Raw genomic sequence first — 22,192 nt, 5'->3', positions numbered from 1 at the left:
TTCCCAGGACCTCTCTTCTGGACCACAACCCTCCCAATCCACTAAAAAAAAAGTTTTTCCTCTGACCTTTTTTGAGGCTAAGATCTCTTTGACAGAGAAGATGTCCGAGGAGCCGGAAACAGGAGTGGGAGGAACAGATTTAGGAGAAAAACGGTTGAGGATGAGAGGTTTAAGAAGAGAGACGTGAAAGGCATTAGGGATACGAAGAGAAGGAGGAAGAAGAAGTTTGTAAGAGACAGGATTAATTTGACACAAAACTTTAAAAGGACCAAGATAGCGTGGTCCCAACTTATAGCTCGGGACACGGAAACGGACATATTTAGCGGAGAGCCATACCTTGTCTCCAGGGGAAAAAATGGGAGGAGCTCTTCTTTTCTTATCTGCGAATCTCTTCATGCGAGAAGAAGCCTGTAAGAGAGAATTTTGGGTCTCTTTCCATATGGTGGAAAGATCACGAGAAATTTCATCCACAGCGGGCAGACCAGAGGGCAAGGGGGTAGGGAGGGGGGGAAGAGGGTGACGGCCGTACACCACGAAAAACGGAGATTTGGAGGAAGATTCAGAGATTCTGAAATTATACGAGAATTCGGCCCAAGGTAGAAGATCTGCCCAGTCATCCTGGCGGGAGGAAACAAAGTGTCGTAAATAGTCACCCAAGATCTGGTTAATTCTCTCTACTTGTCCATTGGATTGAGGATGGTATGCAGAAGAAAAATTTAATTTAATCTTGAGTTGTTTACAGAGAGCCCTCCAGAATTTAGACACAAATTGGACGCCTCTATCCGAGACGATCTGTGTAGGCAACCCGTGAAGACGAAAAATGTGTACAAAAAATTGTTTAGCCAACTGAGGCGCTGAAGGAAGACCAGGAAGAGGGATGAAATGTGCCATTTTGGAGAATCGATCAACGACCACCCAAATAACAGTGTTGCCATGGGATGGGGGTAAGTCAGTAATAAAATCCATACCAATCAGAGACCAAGGTTGTTCGGGGACAGGTAGAGGATGAAGAAAACCAGCGGGCTTCTGGCGAGGAGTCTTATCCCGGGCACAGATAGTGCAGGCTCGCACAAAGTCCACCACATCAGTCTCTAGAGTCGGCCACCAATAGAAGCGAGAGATGAGTTGCACAGATTTCTTAATGCCCGCATGACCTGCGAGATGGGAGGAGTGACCCCATTTGAGGATCCCAAGGCGTTGGCGTGGAGAAACAAAGGTCTTTCCTGGAGGGGTTTGCCTGATGGAGGCTGGAGAAGTGGAAATCAGGCAGTCAGGAGGAATGATGTGTTGAGGAGAGAGTTCAATTTCAGAGGCATCTGAGGAACGAGAGAGAGCATCGGCCCTAATGTTCTTATCAGCAGGCCGAAAGTGAATTTCAAAATTAAATCGGGCAAAGAACAGAGACCACCTGGCCTGACGAGGATTCAGCCGTTGGGCAGACTGGAGGTAGGAGAGGTTCTTGTGATCGGTGTAAATAATAACTGGAAATCTTGATCCCTCCAGCAGATGCCTCCATTCCTCAAGTGCTAATTTAATGGCTAGAAGCTCTCGATCCCCGATGGAGTAGTTCCTCTCCGCCGGAGAGAAGGTCCTGGAAAAAAAACCACAAGTAACAGCATGCCCGGAAGAGTTTTTTTGTAGAAGGACAGCTCCAGCTCCCACTGAGGAGGCATCAACCTCCAATAGGAAGGGTTTAGATGGGTCAGGTCTGGAGAGCACGGGAGCCGAAGAAAAGGCAGACTTGAGTCGTTTAAAGGCGTCTTCCGCTTGAGGAGGCCAAGACTTGGGATCGGCATTTTTTTTTGTTAAAGCCACAATAGGAGCCACAATGGTAGAAAAATGTGGAATAAATTGCCTGTAATAATTGGCGAACCCCAAAAAACGTTGGATGGCACGGAGTCCGGAGGGGCGTGGCCAATCTAAGACGGCAGAGAGTTTATCTGGGTCCATTTGTAGTCCCTGGCCAGAGACCAAGTATCCTAGAAAAGGAAGAGATTGGCATTCAAACAGACATTTCTCTATTTTGGCATAGAGTTGATTATCACGAAGTCTCTGAAGAACCATACGGACATGCTGGCGGTGTTCTTCAAGATTGGCAGAAAAAATCAGGATATCGTCCAGATATACAACAACACAGGAGTATAGGAGATCACGAAAAATTTCATTAACAAAGTCTTGGAAGACGGCAGGGGCGTTGCATAGACCAAAGGGCATGACCAGATACTCAAAGTGTCCATCTCTGGTGTTAAATGCCGTTTTCCATTCATCCCCCTCTCTGATGCGGATGAGATTATAAGCACCTCTTAAGTCCAGTTTGGTAAAAATATGGGCACCTTGGAGACGATCAAAGAGTTCAGAGATGAGGGGTAGGGGGTAGCGGTTCTTAACCGTGATTTTATTAAGACCGCGGTAGTCAATGCAAGGACGTAGAGAGCCATCTTTTTTGGACACAAAGAAAAATCCGGCTCCGGCAGGAGAGGAGGATTTACGGATAAAGCCCTTTTTTAAATTTTCTTGGACGTATTCAGACATGGCAAGAGTCTCTGGGACGGACAGAGGATAGATTCGGCCCCGGGGTGGAGTAGTGCCCGGGAGGAGGTCAATGGGACAATCATAAGGCCTGTGAGGAGGTAGAGTCTCAGCTTGTTTTTTGCAAAAAACGTCCGCAAAGTCCATATAGGCCTTAGGGAGACCGGTTACATGAGGAAGCACAGGGACACGGCAAGGTTTACTGGGAACCGGTTTTAAGCAGTCCTTGGAACAAGAGGGCCCCCAACTCTTGATCTCCCCAGTGGACCAATCCAGGATTGGGGAATGGAGTTGAAGCCAGGGAAGTCCAAGAAGGATTTCAGAAGTGCAATTGGGGAGGACCAACAGTTCAATCCTCTCATGATGAGATCCGATGCACATTAGAAGGGGCTCCGTGCGGAAACGTATAGTACAGTCCAATCTTTCATTGTTTACACAATTAATGTAGAGGGGTCTGGCGAGACTGGTCACCGGGATGTTGAACCTGTTGACGAGAGAGGCCAAGATAAAATTTCCTGCAGATCCAGAGTCCAAGAAGGCCACAGCAGAGAAGGAGAAGGCAGAGGCAGACATCCGCACAGGCACAGTAAGACGTGGAGAAGCAGAGTAGACATCAAGGACTGTCTCACCTTTGTGCGGAGTCAGCGGACGTCTTTCCAGGCGGGGAGGACGGATAGGACAATCCCTCAGGAAGTGTTCGGTACTAGCACAGTACAGGCAGAGATTCTCCATGCGGCGTCGTGTCCTCTCTTGGGGTGTCAGGCGAGACCGGTCGACCTGCATAGCCTCCACGGCGGGAGGCACAGGAACAGGTTGCAGGGGACCAGAGGAGAGAGGAGCCGGGGAGAAGAAACGCCTCGTGCGAACAGAGTCCATATCCTGGCGGAGCTCCTGACGCCGTTCGGAAAAACGCATGTCAATGCGAGTGGCAAGATGGATGAGTTCATGTAGGTTAGCAGGGATTTCTCGTGCGGCCAGAACATCTTTAATGTTGCTGGATAGGCCTTTTTTAAAGGTCGCGCAGAGTGCCTCATTATTCCAGGATAATTCTGAAGCAAGGGTACGGAACTGTACGGCATACTCGCCAACGGAAGAATTACCCTGGACCAGGTTCAACAGGGCAGTCTCAGCAGAAGAGGCTCGGGCAGGTTCCTCAAAGACACTTCGAATTTCCAAGAAGAAGGAGTGTACAGAGGCAGTGACGGGGTCATTGCGGTCCCAGAGCGGTGTGGCCCAAGCCAGGGCTTTTCCAGACAGCAGGCTGACTACGAAAGCCACTTTAGACCTTTCGGTGGGGAACTGGTCCGACATCATCTCCAAGTGTAATGAACATTGGGAAAGAAAGCCACGGCAAAACTTAGAGTCCCCATCAAATTTATCCGGCAAGGATAGTCGTATTCCAGAAGCGGCCACTCGCTGCGGAGGAGGTACAGGAGCTGGCGGAGGAGATGATTGCTGGAGCTGTGGTAGTAACTGTTGTAGCATAACAGTCAGTTGAGACAGCTGTTGGCCTTGTTGCGCAATCTGTTGTGACTGCTGGGCGACCACCGTGGTGAGGTCAGCGACAACTGGCAGAGGAACTTCAGCGGGATCCATGGCCGGATCTACTGTCACGATGCCGGCTGGCAGGTGGTGGATCCTCTGTGCCAGAGAGGGATTGGCGTGGACCGTGCTAGAGGATCGGTTCTAAGTCACTACTGGTTTTCACCAGAGCCCGCCGCAAAGCGGGATGGTCTTGCTGCGGCGGTAGTGACCAGGTCGTATCCCCTAGCAACGGCTCAACCTCTCTGGCTGCTGAAGAAAGGCGCGGTACAAGGGAGTAGACAGAAGCAAGGTCGGACGTAGCAGAAGGTCGGGGCAGGCAGCAAGGATCGTAGTCAGGGGCAACAGCAGAAGGTCTGGAATCACAGGCAAGGAACACACAAGGAACGCTTTCACTGGCACTAGGGCAACAAGATCCGGCGAGGGAGTGAAGGGGAAGTGAGGTGATATAGGGAAGTGCACAGGTGTAAACACTAATTGGAACCACTGCACCAATCAGCGGTGCAGTGGCCCTTTAAATCGCAAAGACCCGGCGCGCGCGCGCCCTAGGGAGCGGGGCCGCGCGCGCCGGGACAGAACTGACGGGGAGCGAGTCAGGTACGGGAGCCGGGGTGCGCATCGCGAGCGGGCGCTACCCGCATCGCGAATCGCATCCCGGCCGGAGGTGGTAACGCAGCGCCCCGGGTCCGTGGAACCGACCGGGGCGCTGCAGTGAGGGAAGTGTAGCGAGCGCTCCGGGGAGGAGCGGGGACCCGGAGCGCTCGGCGTAACAGATACCCATTTTGTATCGCTTTCTATCTTCTTTTTTCTTTTCTGAGCAAAATTCTTTTTCTGCCATTCATTTTCCAACAGCCGTAACTTTTTTATTTTTCGTCCGACGCCATTGAGTAAGGGCTTATTTTTTGTGGGATGAACTGTACTTTTTATTGTTATCATTTTTGCAATACATGCTACCTTTTGATCTTTTCTACACTGCCTTTTGTACAAAAATTGGAGAATTTTGTGCTTTTTTATGGGTTTTTTTTTTTTACGGCGTTCACCGTGCGGGATAATTTACATTATAGTTTTATAGTACACGTCATTACGGATGTGGCAATACCTATTATGTATATGATTTGTGTTTTTGATCTTTTTTGGTGATAATACAGGGCTTTTATTGGGAAAGTGGCAATTTTTTATTATTTTTTTACTTTTATTGAAGAACTTTTTGTTTTATCTTTTACACTTTTTACAGGTTATACTATGCTGCAATCCATTTGTACTGCAGCACAGTCTGACCCGATCAGCTGCACACACGACAGCCTCTGGCTGGATCTCACAGGCTTCCATAGCAGACATAGGTCATGATCTTAGCTCCTGCTGCCATAGCAACCAATGGCGACTCACGATCGTATCACAGTGACGCCGTTGGTGAACAGGGGGAGCGCACTCAGGATTGATCACGGCATCTACAGGGTTAATGCTGCCGGGGCCGGCGCGATCGTGGCTCCGGCAGCTGTGGCGGGACTCCGGCTGTGATTGACAGCCAGGTCCCGCCGCCGATCTTCTGTGCTGCCTGCGGCAGTGCCGGAGATCGCTAGGACGTATGCATACGTCCCGGTGCGCGAACGTGTCGGGTGCTGGGACGTATGCATACGTCCTATAGCGGGAAGGGGTTTAACAGATTTGTAAATTACTTCTATTAAAAAATCTTAATCCTTCCAGTACTTATGAGCTGCTGAATATTACAGAGGAAATTCTTTTCTTTTTGGAACACAGAGCTCTCTGCTGACATCACAAGCACAGTGCTCTCTGCTGACATCTCTGTCCATTTTTAAAAACTGCCCAGAGTAGGAGAAAATTCCCATAGCAAACATATGCTGCTCTGGACAGTTCCTAAAATGGACAGAGATGTCAGCAGAGAGCACTGTGCTCGTGATGTCAGCAGAGAGCTCTGTGTTCCAAAAAGAAAAGAATTTCCTCTGTAGTATACAGCAGCTAATAATTACTGGAAGGATTAAGATTTTTTTAATAGAAGTAATTTACAAATCTGTTTAACTTTCTGGCACCAGTTCATAAAAAAAAAAAAAAATAATAAGTTTTCCACCGGAGTACCCCTTTAAGTTATATATTTATATTGCTTTGTTTATATGATTCGGCTAAACATTTTTTTCAATACTTATTTCTTGCTTTTTACTTGCTTGTGTTTTTCATATGTTATGGTGCTTTCACACCACGTTTTCAGCCTACGGCTGCCTGATCCGGCTGGGGGAGGGGAAACCGTGCGCTCCCGTACCACAGCCGGGCCGGAGCTGAAATCCATTGACTTTAATGAGCCGACTGGAGTCACCGTTTGACTCTGGTCGGCTCATTTTCGAACCAGATAAGGGGCATAAATGAGCCGACAGGAGTCAAACGGTAGCCTGAAAACGTGGTGTGAAAACAGCCTTATCAAGCTGGCAATATACTTAACATTTACCGTATTTTTCGCCGTATAAGACGCACTTTTTCTTCCCCAAAACTGGGGGGGAAAAGTTCGTGCGTCTTATACGGCAAATACACATTAAAACCCTGTCCTATCGCGGCGGTCCCTGCGACCATCAACGGCCGGGACCCGCGGTTAATACAGGACGTCACCGATCGCGGTGATGCCCTGTATTAACCCTTCAGACACGGTGATCAAAGCTGACCGCCGCGTCTGAAGCGAAAGTGACACTAACCCGTCTTCTCAGTCGGACTGTTCTGGACCGCCGCGATGAAATCGCAGCGTCCCGAACAGGTTACAGGACACCGGGAGGGACCTTACCTGCCTCCTCGGTGTCTGCTCCGTGCCGGGATCCCCTGCATGGCCGGCGCTCTCCTTCGTCGTCATCACGTCATCGCGCACACCGTCCCGTCATCCAATAGGAGCGGCGTGCGTAGCGACGTGATGGTGGCGACGGAGAGCGAGGATCCCGGGCAGCAGAGACGTTCCGGAGAGACAGGGACACCACGCGGACGCGGCGATAGAGATGGAGGGCGACATCCAGGGCAGCGGTGACGGGTCCGGAGCGGCGGGGACACGTGTGAGTATTACCTCCTATACCAGTGGTCTTCAACCTGCGGACCTCCAGATGTTGCAAAACTACAACTCCCAGCATGCCCGGACAGCCAACGGCTGTCCGGGCATGCTGGGAGTTGTAGTTTTGCAACATCTGGAGGTCCGCAGGTTGAAGACCACTGGTATAGGAGGTAGTACTCATGTGTCCCCGCCGCTCCGGACTCCGGCTGTCCGGGCATGCTGGGAGTTGTAGTTTTGCAACATCTGGAGGTCCGCAGGTTGAAGATCACTGTCCTATACTTTACATTGTATTTGGTTCAGAATCTTTTTTTTTCTAGATTTTCCTCCTTTAAAATTGGGTGCGTCCTATATGGCGGAGTGTCTAATATGGCGAAAAATACGGTATGTGTCGAGGTTTAAGACGTTGTTCACACCACGCGTCAGCCAGCGGTTATACGGCTTTCGGCTATCATATACGCTATAAAGTATATATTTGTTGTGGAATATCTAGTACAAGTCTACAGATATATTTATTGAGATCTAGTTTATTCTCCACGTGATGTGTCGCCTATAGACATAATGGTCGTGCACTTTTTTCTGGGATTACATTTTATATTGCCAGTTATTTTTTGCACGTATTGGCGGTACAGTATTGTACATACCTGAATATATCTGTCGCAGGACTGTTTACCGAAAAATTCCATCTGTCCTCCCGTAATAGGTACGAATCATTTGATGCAAGCAATATGCATATCTCATTATGAAAAGAACTGAATATTCAAAAGTTGTATTCTATTTGTTGTATTCTACGGTTTTGGTTTTGTTCGTTTTTTGCTTGTTTGTGACACGCGCATTTCTTAGGTTTGTCTGTTATTTGGATGTCATGTTTTGTTTTTTTTTGGCGTATTTAGACTACATATTCGGTTTCCTTTCACATTGTTTACACATAGTTTAATGAATATATCTAATCACGCATTCGGCCTCCGGCAATTACGACGACGAACGCGAGGCAGGGTGTGAGTCCGTCACCATTATGCTGCACCTGTGAATCGTACCTGAAGTCTGAAAGGGCACAACGTCAGTTCCGGCTTGAGATGCCAATGGGCGTATCTGAATTTGGGTCGGTTTCATTTGTACCTGTGTATTTAAACCCCTCAGTCCGGTGGTATCATTGCCATGAATAAGAGCCTATGCTCGAAACGAGTCGGCGTTTCACACCTGATTTTGTGAGTGACATGTCACTTTCCATCATTGGAATGACTTTTTAACCTTGTATCAAGTGAACGTTAAGTTTTAATTTTGAATTTCTTGGGAGCTGGATTTTTTCTTTTTTCCTTTTTCATCTGTCTTCTCCTAGCGGGGAATAACGGTTCCCCGCACCCGTGCTTCCGGACCACATTATCCAAGTGCTCGTTGATACATCAGGTCTCGGTGAGCTGATCTATGTTTCCTTTCTTTATCTATGCATCGGCAGAGAGCACTGTGGTCCGACAGAAAAGAAATTCAAAAAGAAAATTACTTCCTGTGGAGCATACGGAAGCTGATAAGTACTGGGAGGATTAAGATTTTTAAATTGAAGTAATTTACAAATTTGTATAACTTTATGGTATAAGTTGATTTAAAAAAAAAAAAATTTCACTGGAGTACCCATTTAAATGGGTACTCTGCAACTAGACATCTTATCCCCTATCCAAAGGATAGGGCATAAGATGTCAGATCGCGGGTGTCCCGCCGCTGGGGACCCCTGGGATCTCGGCTGTAGCACCCACCAGTTGCGGCTTCCGTCAGCGCTGGAGGCTTTGGCTCCCGACCACGGTGACGGGAGATCGTGACACCATGACTCCGCCCCGTGTGACGTCACGCCCCGCCCCTCAATGCAAGTCTATGGGAGGGGGCGTGACATCCGTCACGCCCCCTCCCATAGACTTGCATTGAGGGGGCGGGGCATGATGTCACACGGGGGCGGAGTCATGACGTCACAATCTCCCGTCACCGTAGTCGTGAGGCGTTAGGATGAGAGCCTCCAGCGCTGCCGGAAGCCGCAACAGGTGGGTGCTGCAGCCGAGATCCCAGGGGTCCCCAGCGGCGGGACCCCGGCGATCTGACATCTTATCCCCTATCCTTTCAATAGGGGATAAGATGTCTAGGGGCGGAGTACCCCTTTAAGTGGGGTCTATTGGGTTTCTGGCAAGTTTTTTAGTATTTTATCAAACAAAATGTATAGTATTTCTTATGGCAGCCACTGCAGGTGTAAACCCATCCTAAATTGAAGGGAGCAGATTTTGGGGGGTGTCGTCTCATGGGGGGACAGATGCACTAAGTGTTTAACATGGTGCTCAATCTTTTTGGTTTCTAAAAACTGCAGTGGCTATAAGAAAACTGAGATTGTTGGGTTTGAGCCTTTTGAATAGCATTTGTAATGGTTTCCTGGATGATTGTGGGGATGTTAGTTTCCTAGTGAGTTCAAAGGATACTTTCTCAGATAATCTATGTATTAGGCATTATCGGCTTTGGCGCTGACTGAGGGGCTCAGCGCATGCTGATTGGGCGTTATAAGGGCAGCACATTGCCTGTTGTGTTATCACTGGTTTGAAAAGTTGATATTTTTGCATTTTTCTTAAAAAAAGAGCAATACATTTCATCAACTGTTCGACAAGTCAGTCCATTGGTCTACAACTCCCAGTCCATTGGTCTACAACTCCCCCCGGCCATCTACGGCCTATTGTTAGGCTTACACTTAGACATTACACTGTCTAACTTTGAGAATGACTTAGCTTAACTTATCTTGCCATTATCCCAAGCTAATGCGTGCCTTCATATCCTCCCTGCTGCTTCAGTGTCTGCGGCATACATGTCCTTCTGATCGCATGGCCGGATTGTGAATGCATCACTGAATGCATTATGTCACATGGTATAATCCATAATGAGACAGGATAAAGCCTTATTTTCACATTTGTGTTATTCCGAACCATTATTTTTTTTCTAGAAAAAAAAACAAAACTCTAACGATTCTGTAATGTTTCGGTTGCATCAATTTTTTTCTATTTCCTCTGGATTTTTCGTTTCGGTGGGCAGAATAGCATAGTCCGCTTAGATAGCTATATTATTCTATTCCGGAAGATGCTACAGACAACTGAAGATCCCTACTAAAGCATGGTGAAGCGTGGTATGCTGTAGTGCCACCATGCTTCTTTGGCGTCCAAACAGTTTAGGGCTTTGGGGACTGAAGGAGTGTGTGTGGTTGAACCACATGAGGTGCCTGGAGAACCTGCTGTGGCCTGTCAGGAAAGGAAGGCCTGGACTTGCTCACTAAGGATGGTCAAGTGACAAGGGACACCTGTCAGTGACAAACAACAAAAAACGTGCTCTCAAATGGCTGGAGGTGCTCAACCCCAAATGCGGTTGTGCATTTATACTGGGGGAGCAGATCCTGCCCTTGTACTCCGTTGCTAGGGGCGATCCCCAGCATAAAAATGCATACAATGGAGGATGCCTGCAGCGGACTACAAGTGCCACAATAGAATCCTACTCCAGATAAACGGTGTGGATGTGTAACAATTAGAATAATACAATACAGGAATATGGGTGCACTACTGTGGTGGATGTATACAATGACATTGGCTAATCCCTCAACACTGATGTTAAAATTGAGACAGTATATCCTTGTATGAAGGACACACCAGAGCCTGCACACCAACGCCAAGGTTTCTCAAATGGCGCGGGACCTAACGCTAAACCTACCTGTGCGTGATAAGCAAAACAGGGGCCAGTGGGCAATTACGGCAGCATTCGATCGACACCTGTCAGTGACCCTCAGTTTAGAAATGGCCAGAGTGGTGGGCTGCAGCAAGGTCCAAGTTGTGTCGCTGAAGGTCATCCGGTTAGCTACTTAGGGAAGGTGTACCTTGTAGCTGCAGAGCAAATGTGGTGAGGGTGTTGGAAGGGCAGATGTTATTAACCCTAAGTGTTCGTGACACCAGGGCGTGGTTATCCTCTACACCACCCGAGGTATGGCCGCTGGTTCATGGGCCAGATGAAGGGGTAAATAAGCACACCGATGCAAGGTTACGGAACAACGACACTTTACTGAGGCAGACAGGATGTTAAAGTCTTTACAGCTCAGCTTAGGCCCAAGGAGATGCTCAGTGAACTTTAAGGAGCTTGTTGGCTCGCTGGGACTTGAAGTGGATTTGGACTGAATTATGCAACCCACGCTGACTTGAGTGACTTGAAAGACTTGACTATCTTGACTAGACTGGTCCCCTGTATTCGTGCTTACCGCCAGGCTTTGACTTTCACCTGCTGGCGTTACTGGTAGTAGCTGCTTGATTGGGCCTTGGTCTCCTTCAGGAACACCAGACAACTTCTCAGGTCTTCACTTCACTGTAAGACTGACTAGGCTAGCTCCTCCCAAGTATATATGAGAGCAATTTGGAGGAATCCCATAGGTCACCAACAAGTCACCTGTTCACTTGCACCTTCCTTGTTTACAGAGGCCTTAGAAACAATATTTAAAGAGACAGACACATCAAAAGATTAACCAGCATATAACATAAGAACTTTTAACACTTTAGAGTCCATAACAGGGATGTGGACCAAGGAGAACACTGAAAGGGAAGCCGCCACACAGGACGGACAGGTATACAGGAAGACAACTCCTGTACTGGGCCACCACACAAACATAAAAGAAAAAATAACTCTCTAGTGTAAGACCACCTTGCATATATGAACTAATAAAATAAGGGTGTGTGCTCACCTTTAGGTGTTGGGCTTGTGATGCCAGTGGGGTGCAATGCAGGGTAGATGTTATAACCCAAGGGGCAGATGTTATTAACCCCTTCTTAATGTGACGCCAGGGCATGGTTTAGCCTTAACCACCTGAAAGTAATACCTCTGGTCCTGGGCTAGGCATGGGGGCAATGAAGAAACCGATGCCAAATTACGGACAAACGGCAGCTTTACTGAGGGTAGACAGGTGACACAGTCTATGCAGTACAGCCAGAATCCCAAGGAGGTGACCAGTGACACTGGGGGACCTCTCAGGCTTGCTGGGACTTGCAGTAGGTAGAGACACTTTAATGCAGGCCACAGTGACTAGACAATTGACTTGACTGATGACTGACTTGCGATTGACTAGACGATGACTGTAGCTTACTTGAGCTGACTTGTGGGTGCAGAATTTTGGCTTGAGGCCTCCAATGCTCCGGACACACACACAGACGACTGCACTGGACCTCAGCAGGAATAGCAATGAGCTAAGAGACAGATTGCAGCCTGTCCCCTGGTTATATAGGGGACTGTGCAAGGAGCCCATAGGTCACTTGGGGGGGGTCACCTGGTCACTAGTGCCTCCTGGGTAACAATCACATGGTATAACAATTAAAGAAACATTACACTTATAAAATATGTACACTGTGGGTAACACTGGAGGGGGGCCCGGGGGACATGAAGGGACACTGCCTGACAGGGCAGGAGAGGTACGGGGAACACCATCCCATACTGGGCCACCACAAGCTCAAGACCCAAGACATTAATTCACATATAGGAAGTAAAGATGTCTACGGCTGCCGTCTTTAGGGAGGCCTTGTCTGTGGGATACACTAAGTCCTGAGAAAACTAGTCAGTTTTCTCAGGATTTAGTGGAAGTCTTTGTGGGGTTCTTATAAACAGCAACCCCTGTGGCCTTTATAGAAGCCTGTGTGTCCTGTAAGCCTGTGGGACACTGATATTGGGACTACCTGGAAAGAAAGTGGAGTAAGAGAAGAATAAGCAGACCCCTTATTTGACCAGGGTCCTTAGGCAGAACCCCCGTATATTGCTCTGGGGTTGGCCTCGTTGCTGGCACAAAATTCAGAAATATAAATATAACAATAGAAGAATCCATACAGAACAAAGTAATTCATGCTTTATTTGTTTTTCCAGAAAGTTGGATTGAACGTTGTCTCAGTGAAAGCGAAAACAAGCGGTATTCAAGTCACACATCCCTGGGCAACGTTTCTAATGAAGAAAGTAAGTATTTCTTGTACGATTTTTATAAAGCGGCGTTTCTCAACCACGGACAGGTAAATGCGGCCCAGTTTTACACATGCATAATATGAGGGCATTTCTGTACCCATACTACATGTGCAAATCTGAGCAATGGGTCTCAATGATTCTGATAGTCCAGGTGATCAGACCTTCTGTTGGGCCCATATTACTCCCATATGAAACTGGCCATACAGTCAGTAAAATATCTGCATGGTCTTGGACCTTTTGTGGGAAGCTTTGTCTTTATTGAATGGAGATTTGTGTCCTAGACATTGAAATTGGGCTCTGTATGGCACAAAAGAGATATACCGTATATACTCGAGTATAAGCCGACCCGAATATAAGCCGAGGCCCCTAATTTTACCCCAAAAACCCAGGAAAAGTTATTGACTCGACTATAAGCCTAGGGTGGAAAATACATCATCCCCCCATGTCATCATCCAGACCCCCGTCATCATCCCCCTCTTCATCATCAGCGCCTGTCAATCCCTTCATCAGTGGTCTTCAACCTGCGGACCTCCAGATGTTGCAAAATTACAACTCCCAGCATGCCCGGACAGCCATCGGCTGTCCGGGCATGCTGGGTGTTGTAGTTTTGAAACCTCTGGAGGTCCGCAGGTTGAAGACCACTGCGGTCTTCATCATCATCCCCCCCCCCCTTTTGTTTTGTACTCACCTCCCCTCGGCGGTAAGTTAGGGTGAACTGGTCCGGGCCATCTATGCTGCAGGGACCGTCCGGTGGGGATGGTTAGTCATTCCGGGCTGTCCATTTTCACCGGGGGGGGCCTCTTCTCCGCGCTTCGGGCCTTGACTAGTGACATTGCCTTGACGACGACGCATGAACGTCCCTGTCCGTCGTTGTAAAGGCAACGTCACTACTCCGGGGCCGGGTCCGAAGCGCGGAGAAGAGCCCCCCCGGTGAAAATGGACAGCCCGCAACGACTAACCATCCCCACCGGATGGTCCATGCAGCATAGATGGCCCGGACTAGCTCACCCTTCCTTCCCACCGAGGCGAGGTGAGTACAAAATAAAAGGGGGGGGGGGGGGGCTGGATGATGACGAAGATGGCTGCAGTGGTCTTCAACCTGCGGACCTCCAGAGGTTTCAAAACTAGTTGTACTTTTGCAACATCTTGAGGTCCGCAGGTTGAAGACCACTGATGAAGGGATTGACAGGTGGAGAGTTCACTCGAGTATAAGCCGAGGGGGGCATTTTCAGCACGAAAAATCGTGCTGGAAAACTCTGCTTATACTCGAGTATATACAGTAGACATAGAGAAGAGTTAAAAAGGTAGGAATAGGCAAACTCAATGACCAGATGACCAAGGACCATCCACTGGGAATTTCGAAATTTCATTGTCTCCAGTGTAATTTTGCTGCACCTTGGTGCACACAGCAGAATACTCTTCATTCTTTCAGCCGATCCGCTTGCATGTCCGAGCGGTCTAGTGGAGCCTGCTGTGCATGGAATGTCTGCCCGGGCTACATTCTGTAATGTGAATGTGCCCCAATACTGGCTCGAAAATAAAGTTGGTTGCAAAGTGGAATACAAATCAATTGGGTGATAAATAAGTCTAAATATAAACCCTCTAAAGTAAGGTTTACTCCGTTTATTAGATTTGCCATATTTGGGGCTGTTATTGTGCCAGTACGGTAGTTGAAATGTACAGCTGTTACGAACTGGTGCAGATTTTCACCATAATTTTAACCAAATTTTTTTTTACCAAATTTTGTCTGTCTGTGTTTTAAAGTGATAAAAGTGACATTAAAATACTAAATAGTCAAAAAAATTGCACAAATGGGGCTTGCACAGAATCGAGTCAGCACAAATTATGTAACAAAGTCACCCTGTTGACTAAAGTCGAAAAGAAAGATAGAAATTGTACTACAACATAGAGGTAAGTAGGAATGAAGCACTCGCCAGGTCTTGATAGGTGACACCAATTCTTTATTGGTTATTAGCGTGCACCGATGTTGTACATGTGAGAAGAGCGGATAGATGGAGCTGGGTGGGGGAATGAGGAAAGATAGAAATCGTATTGGTCAGGTAGCTTATAAGAAAAAAACAAAAAAACTACCGCTACTACTAATAATAACAAGTGTCAGTAACCATTTTTATTATATATATTACTGTATGGAAATGTTAATTTTGTTGTATCTGTCTAATATTTTCTAGCAGATGAAGAAAAGGAAAACAGGGCATCCAAACCGCACTCCACCCCGGCCACTCTACAATGGTATTTAGACTTTTTTATGCTTTTTATGTTTTTTCTTAATTTATGTAAAGCATCAGTATTTGTCATATATAACCTTTCCAAATGCAAATAAGACTGGATTTACGGTAGAGTCAATCTAGACATCTTCCATGCCAACTCTCATGTGATTGATGCCCAAAATTTTGGCAGCGTTGAGATGTTCACCAACAAATACCGTCTCTTTATTATCTCCCAAACTGTGAACTATGACATCACTTCTCCTTGTCTCTATTAAATCTAATTATACGCACATACCAAACACGTTCGCCGCTCCGCACTTAGCAACCGCCCATCAGTATATATAAGAAAAACTGTTAAAGTTTAGGTCAATTAAAATTCCTGTCTTCAAAGAATAATTGAAGTTCTTCCGAGGCAGATGAGAGAAATATAGAGAGACGGTATACATAGAAGGAGAATAGGTTTGGTAACGTTCAATCATACCTCTTATTGTATTGTATGGATAAAAGCGAGAAAATAGAGTTGGGGGTTTATGTTTGTGATCATTAAAAATCCAGGTACAATAGTGTTTTGTATCTCAGCCTAATGAGTGAATGAAAGAGGAAGAGGAGCAGTCGTGAGAATATTGAATGGAGGAAGATGCGCTCATATTCTAGCTCCCCTAACGTTCCAACATTACACCCCCCATGTCTTCCTGGTGCTCCATCACAATAGCCATTTCCTCTTTGTTCTCCACATACGTTCCTCGGAAAGAAGAAAGGTATGGCCATTGGTCACTTACATTGGAAATGGAAAGACAAATTCACCTTAAAGGGGTATTCCGGGCAAAAACATTTTATCCGGGGGGCCCGCTGCTGAGACCCCCCATGATCTCCCTGCAGCACTCACATTCTATGCGGAGACTGCGTCTCTAGTTTCGGAAACCTCCGGGTTTCCGGGACTGGGGACGTGACGTCACGCCCCCTCCATTCATGTCTATGGGAGGGGGCGTGACGACCGTCACGCCCCCTCCCATAGACATGAATGGAGAGGGCGTGGCGTGACGTCACATCCCCAGTCCTGGAAACCCGGAGGTTTCCAAAACTGGAGATTCAGCACCCGCATAGAATGCGGGTGCTGCAGGGAGATCGCGGAGGGTCTCAGCAGCCGGCCCCCCACGATCAGACATCTTATCCCCTATCCTTTGGATAAGGGATAAAATGTTTTTGCCCGGAATACCCTTTTAAGGAAAAAGGAGAGGAACCTCCATTGGCTCCATAGTAGCACCACCCATGGCTTACCGATTCCATTAAGTCATATGTCAATGCTATAAGCTACCAGTTTGACTTCCAGTATTCCAGTTCCATAACTAAGTGCCTGGACCAAATAAAGCAAGGGAATCCTGTGCCAGATCCACAAAGCTACCATGATATCATAGACTTTGCTAGGTGTACAACACCCCACAGGTGACTGATATTAGCTGCTTCTCTTATAATACTCCAGCACTGATATAACCCCCAGAGACATTACATCATATGTGACTGATATCAGCCGCCCCTCTTATAATGCTCTAGTACTGATATCACCCCCAAAAACATTACATCATATGTGACTAGAAAGAAGAGAATGTCCAGCGCCAGACTCGTGCAAGGAACTTCTTTATTAGGTTGCCATGGGAAACGACAGGAACTCAAGCAATGTGATGCGTTTCGGCCCACAGGGCCTTAGTCATGCCTAAGGCCCTGTGGGCCGAAACGCATCACATTACTTCAGTTCCTGTCGTTTCCCATGGCAACCTAATAAAGAAGTTCCTTGCACGAGTCTGGCGCTGGACATTCTCTTCTTTCTATGTGCTAAGTAGACTAGTCCAGTCCGAGCGCAATCCCAAGGGTGAGCTGGATATAACCCTTTTGCTGTTTCTATCATATGGGACTGATAATGCTCCAGTATTGATATAACCTCCAGGGACATTGGTGGTGGTGGTGGTGGTGGTGGTGGTGGTGGGGGATGTCACAGAGCAATAACCCTTCCCAATACACTGGCCATATAGTGGTAATCATATTAGGATAAGCTTACAGTTAAAAGCACTGCTCTCCCACATCTACCGCAGTATATAACAGTATGGGCGTCCTGAGAATCCCATTGAAGTTGACTGGGGCTCAAGGGAGGGGCGGTTAAAACCTTTAAACAGCCCCCTTGCATACACCCCTGCATTATACACATGTGCACCTTACATACTGTACATACATGTATACATCATATACACCTAAAAAAGAGAGCGTAATCACCTGCCATGATTGCCCATTGCTGCCTTTCCGACAGCTCCTGGTTCCTGCCTCATACTGCTGCTTCCTGGACCATATGACAGGTCGACCCCACAGGAACTGCTCGCTAAGCCAATCACCGACCACAACGACGACCCACCTTGGCCACTGATTGACTGAATGGACAGTTCCTGTAGGTTTGTCAGGTCACTGGAACCAGCGGCGTGGGCTGAGATTTTGTAATGATAGCGGGGGGGGTTGGGGGATTGGAGCAGGTGAGTATGCTTTATTTTTTATTTGTTTTCTCACAGTTTGTATGGGGCTGGAATACCCAGAATTCTTTAAAAACATTCCCAATATATTTTCTTATGTGGATTTTCCATTTCTATGAAGGTTGGAAGAAAACTATGAAATTGCAGAGGGTGTCTGCATCCCCCGAAGTGCCCTCTATATGCATTACTTGGACTTCTGTGAGAAAAATGACACACAACCGGTGAACGCCGCCAGTTTTGGCAAGGTAGGCTTGTTACTTACCAGATTTACAATTGAAGTGTTTAAAGGGGTACTCAGCAGAGAGCACTGTGGACAGACAGAAAGGAAATTCAAAAAGAAAAGAACTTCCTCTGTAGTATACAGCAGCTGATAAGTACTGGAAGGATTAAGATTTTTAAATTTAAGTAATTTACAAATCTGTTTAATGTTCTGGCCCCAGTTGATTAAAAAAATTATTGTTTTCCACCGGAGTACCCCTTTAACTATGCCCAGGATTATTAGGCTGTAAGTAAAGTTAGAACTCTGACCCTTGTAAATATTTTTCAAGTAGGGTTATTTTTTTTTAAAGTTTTACAGTCCACAGTGTTATGTTTCAGTATTACACATACAGAGCTTCCTTAGACACAGATTATACATAGAAAGCCGATGCTCATGAAAATGGCGGGCTATGCCGTGTGCGCTGCTTGTCGGAAATTCTTAGGCCCAGTCCAGATTAAGCAGATTTGTGTTCTGGTTTCTTTGATGCAAATCTGCCATAATTTTGGCACCACAAGAATGAGCAGTGTGCTCGTTCTTGTGCAGAAAAGTTGCAGATTTTCACAGCAATGTCCTGTATAAAATCTGCCAAATCAGAGACAACATTTGCGTGTAACACATTCAGATTTGGTTGTAGAATCATTGTAGATTTGCAGCGAATTTGCAGCAAAATTCCCAACAATATTTATCCCCAATTCCCCTTAAAATGTATACCTGTCTCCTCGATATATTGGAGGAATCAATGCTTATGTTAATTTTAAGGAATAAATTAATATTTTTGGAAGTTTAAAGTATTAATAAATCCCGCACACGTACAAATCATTTACAGAGTTTCACTGATTAGAAATTTGTTCCTGATTGGTTCAACATAAAATAGTCCTTGTCCTTGCATGTCTAATGGATGGATCATAGGATTCTAATTACGATTATTTAGTTTAGTAAAAAGACGGCTGAGGGGCGACCTAATAACTATGTATAAATATACCTAAAATCAATATAAAGGGTCTTTCCTGTGTTTTACTTATACCTAAAGGTGGGCATACATTTTCAATAACTGTTGACTGAATGTTCATTCAGCTGTTATCTCTCCTGATCCCCCCATATGAACATTCGGCATGACCGAGGGGAGGGGCAGGACAGACAGCTCTGGTGAGGCTTATCTCTTCCAGAACAATACGGTCAGGGAGATAGAAATCAAACACACCAGATGCTTCTCTCCACCAGTATCTCTCGATGGAGAGTCAGGAGGCCACCACAAAGTCAAAGGGTTTGGCCAACTTTTGTCAACGGTGTATGGACACTTTAAAACTGTAATAACAACAAAGGAACATGCTCAACGTCTACAAGAAAGAAGGTTAATAATTCAATATAGAAGGGGGTTCTTTACTGTAAAAGCAGTAAAACTATGGAATTCTCTGCCAGAGGAAGTGGTCATTGTGAACTCAATAAAAGAGTCTGGAAAGTGCCTTGAAAGTATTTCTAGTTACTGGATTCTGAAGAAGGGTCATTGATCCTGGGATATATTCAGATTTGGAGTTAGGGAATGTTGCGGCATAATGGTCTGAACTTGTGGAACTTCATACATCATTTTTCAGGCATACAAACTAAAGTATGTTACTGTGTTACTCTGGAAAAAAGATGATTCATTAAAATGGCGGCCTATGCCGTTTGCGTGTAAAACATGCAGATTTGGCAGCATGACTGTGTTACTCTCAGCATTAGAAACAGGGTTCTAGAAAGCAGATTTTATTTCCCCCAAGAAATTTTCAGTCTTTTAAAAATTACATCTTGATGGTTTTAGGTTATTGGGAGATATGTTGAAGCCTGGATAGGGGACGTTGCAGGTACCAATCAATAAGATTCTAGATCCCAGTCATCTCTTATGTGGGCCAAAGGAATCTGGGCATATTTCTGTTGTAGACATTGGTTAAAAATTATTGCTTTTTACCGTATGAGTAGTTTGCCGAGTAAATCCAATGGAAAAGAAAAGAAATCGCACTCACCGCTCCGGTATGGACAAATGCCGGTTTATTTCACATATTCATGGACAAGGTGCAAACATGGACATGACATGGCTTCTTTCAGTAGATGGGTGACAGTTGTTGCGCGTGCGCATAAGCACGCTTCCTCAGACCCAGGGTCTGAGGAAGCGTGCTTGTGCGCACACGCAACAGCTGTCACCCATCTACTCAAAGAATCCATGTCATGTCCATGTTTGCACCTTGTCCATGAATATGTGAAATAAACCGGCTTTTGTCCATACCGGAGCAGTGAGTGCGATTTCTCTTCTTTTCCATTGGATTTATCTGAACTGTACCTCTTGAATACGCGCCCCGCATTTGGGTTTTTGCTGCCGCTATCTCCACTGCATTCGATTTTTCAGTTTACATTGGGTTGGAGTGCCGACTTCTGTGTCTGTGAGCAATCAAATAAATAGTTTGCCAAGTAAATGAACTAAACATACCAAATTGTACAAAAAATAGCATTTAGTAAAAAAATTTCATCCGTGTCAAAATTCAATGTCTAATAATATAAGAAAGAAAATGTTGGGCCAAGGACGTCGTCCCTTCAATAGGAAACAAAGCTCCCTTTGTCTTCATCTTTAACACGCTGCAAAGTTTAGCACCCAAGAAAGCAAAAACTTTCACTTTCCGTGTTACAAACACTTGCTTTTCCTATTCTGTGCTGCCTTTAACTGGCCTTCAATGGCTTAACCCCTACGCTCCATGACTGAACACCCCCCCATAGGGATTTTCCTCCATCAACCCCTTCGGAAAGGGTTAAATGAATTTGGCCATTGAGTCGAGGAATGTTAGATCAGTAGCTGGAACAGCATGGGGTGTTCTTATGGCAAGCTTCATTGAGTCTATACAAAAAATAGCAGAAAGACAACTGCCCGGCCAGTCTGCTCATTTATCAAGGTTCTGCGCCTCTTCACAAAGTTTCTCTCTTTTCTTAAAAAAAAAAAAAAATTTCGGTAACGTTTGCTGAAGTTCTGCTCCAAAAAATAAAACCAACGAGAAGGGAATCCAGAAACGCTAAGGCTTAGGGCAGATGTGTAAATAAGGGTAAAGCTATTGGAAACCTGTGATCTTAAGGTGATACATTCTACCCCTGAATGGCTTTTAATAAAATAAACCCTCGGATACAATGGATAGAGAAACATCTTGGAAATTCATCAAGTTTACACCTCCTTTCTGTGCTGATATTAACAGCTGAATGCGTCCGCGGCCATCTGTTTGGCAAATACACAAATGTTGTGCAATAAAGTTTTTTTTTTTTTTCCTTCGGCATTAGGTTTATGTATTCACACTTTACATGACCGAAATCAGGAAAACATCATTTTACCAGTGATCTTCAGGCCAACTATTTCTATAGAGAAAATGTAAGACCCTAAAAGATGTTCAGAAAGGGTCTGTTCTTTGGGATAATACACAGATTTTAACCCTACAGAGTAGTACAGACACCTTCATCGTGTCAAGGGCTAAAACTAAATTCAATTGAGAGAGGTTCTGGTTGGTTAAATGTTTTGGTGTATCGGACACTTGTTAAAAAAGTATAGACCATTTACTTGAAGGTATCACCAAAAGAAAAAAATGTAACAAAAGAAGTCTTATAGTTGGTAATCTTTGCCGAGTCTCCAAATTACATTAAAAACTCTTTGAGATGACCAACCAAAACTGCACAAGAAAAAAAAGTGGTCTTCTAGGTGGGTGGTCTTTTTTTTTGTTTATAAAGAAGATGACCAGAATGCATAATCTATGGTGAAACCAAAAAATGGGTCACAAGTATTGACAAGGTCTAGACAAGAAGGACAAGGGGGTGATCTCCCCCGGGAGATGACCTTTTGGAGAGGTTTCACTGTATTTTGACAATTTTTTGTAAGCTCCAAATTTTGCTAAATTTTAAAGGGAATTGTTTCCTGAATTTCGTTGACCTGTCACTTCTTCGTGGATCTTTATATAGTCTGTAAAGGACTATGATGTCAATGGAGGCCAATGAAGAGTGATTGTAGACTTGTGTTTAAGTTCCTAGAACGGATGATCGTGGTTACAGACATATCTTATCCAGCCTAGGAAAGCTGCTAAAT

At 45.8% G+C, this 22,192-nt stretch overlaps 1 protein-coding gene across 5 annotated transcripts in view; it reads left to right on the top strand.

The window, feature by feature from the left end:
• Window positions 1–22,192, top strand: part of RFX4 (regulatory factor X4) — an 84,747-nt gene that overhangs the window by 35,824 nt on the left and 26,731 nt on the right. For 4 of the 5 annotated variants that reach the window (XM_056517310.1, XM_056517308.1, XM_056517306.1 and 1 more), the window contains exons 2-4: window positions 13,013–13,099; window positions 15,295–15,355; window positions 17,968–18,091. In XM_056517310.1, coding sequence (XP_056373285.1) covers window positions 18,026–18,091 — 66 coding nt within the window. In that variant the 5' untranslated portion in view covers window positions 13,013–13,099; window positions 15,295–15,355; window positions 17,968–18,025. The remainder of the gene's footprint in view (window positions 1–13,012; window positions 13,100–15,294; window positions 15,356–17,967; window positions 18,092–22,192) is intronic. The other variant, XM_056517307.1, reaches the window with a different exon arrangement.

The sequence above is a fragment of the Hyla sarda genome, chromosome 4 (assembly GCF_029499605.1).
Source record: "Hyla sarda isolate aHylSar1 chromosome 4, aHylSar1.hap1, whole genome shotgun sequence".
NCBI classification, from domain to species: domain Eukaryota; kingdom Metazoa; phylum Chordata; class Amphibia; order Anura; family Hylidae; genus Hyla; species Hyla sarda.
Note: the sequence above shows the minus strand (reverse complement) of the source record. Positions and strands in the feature narration are given on the sequence as shown.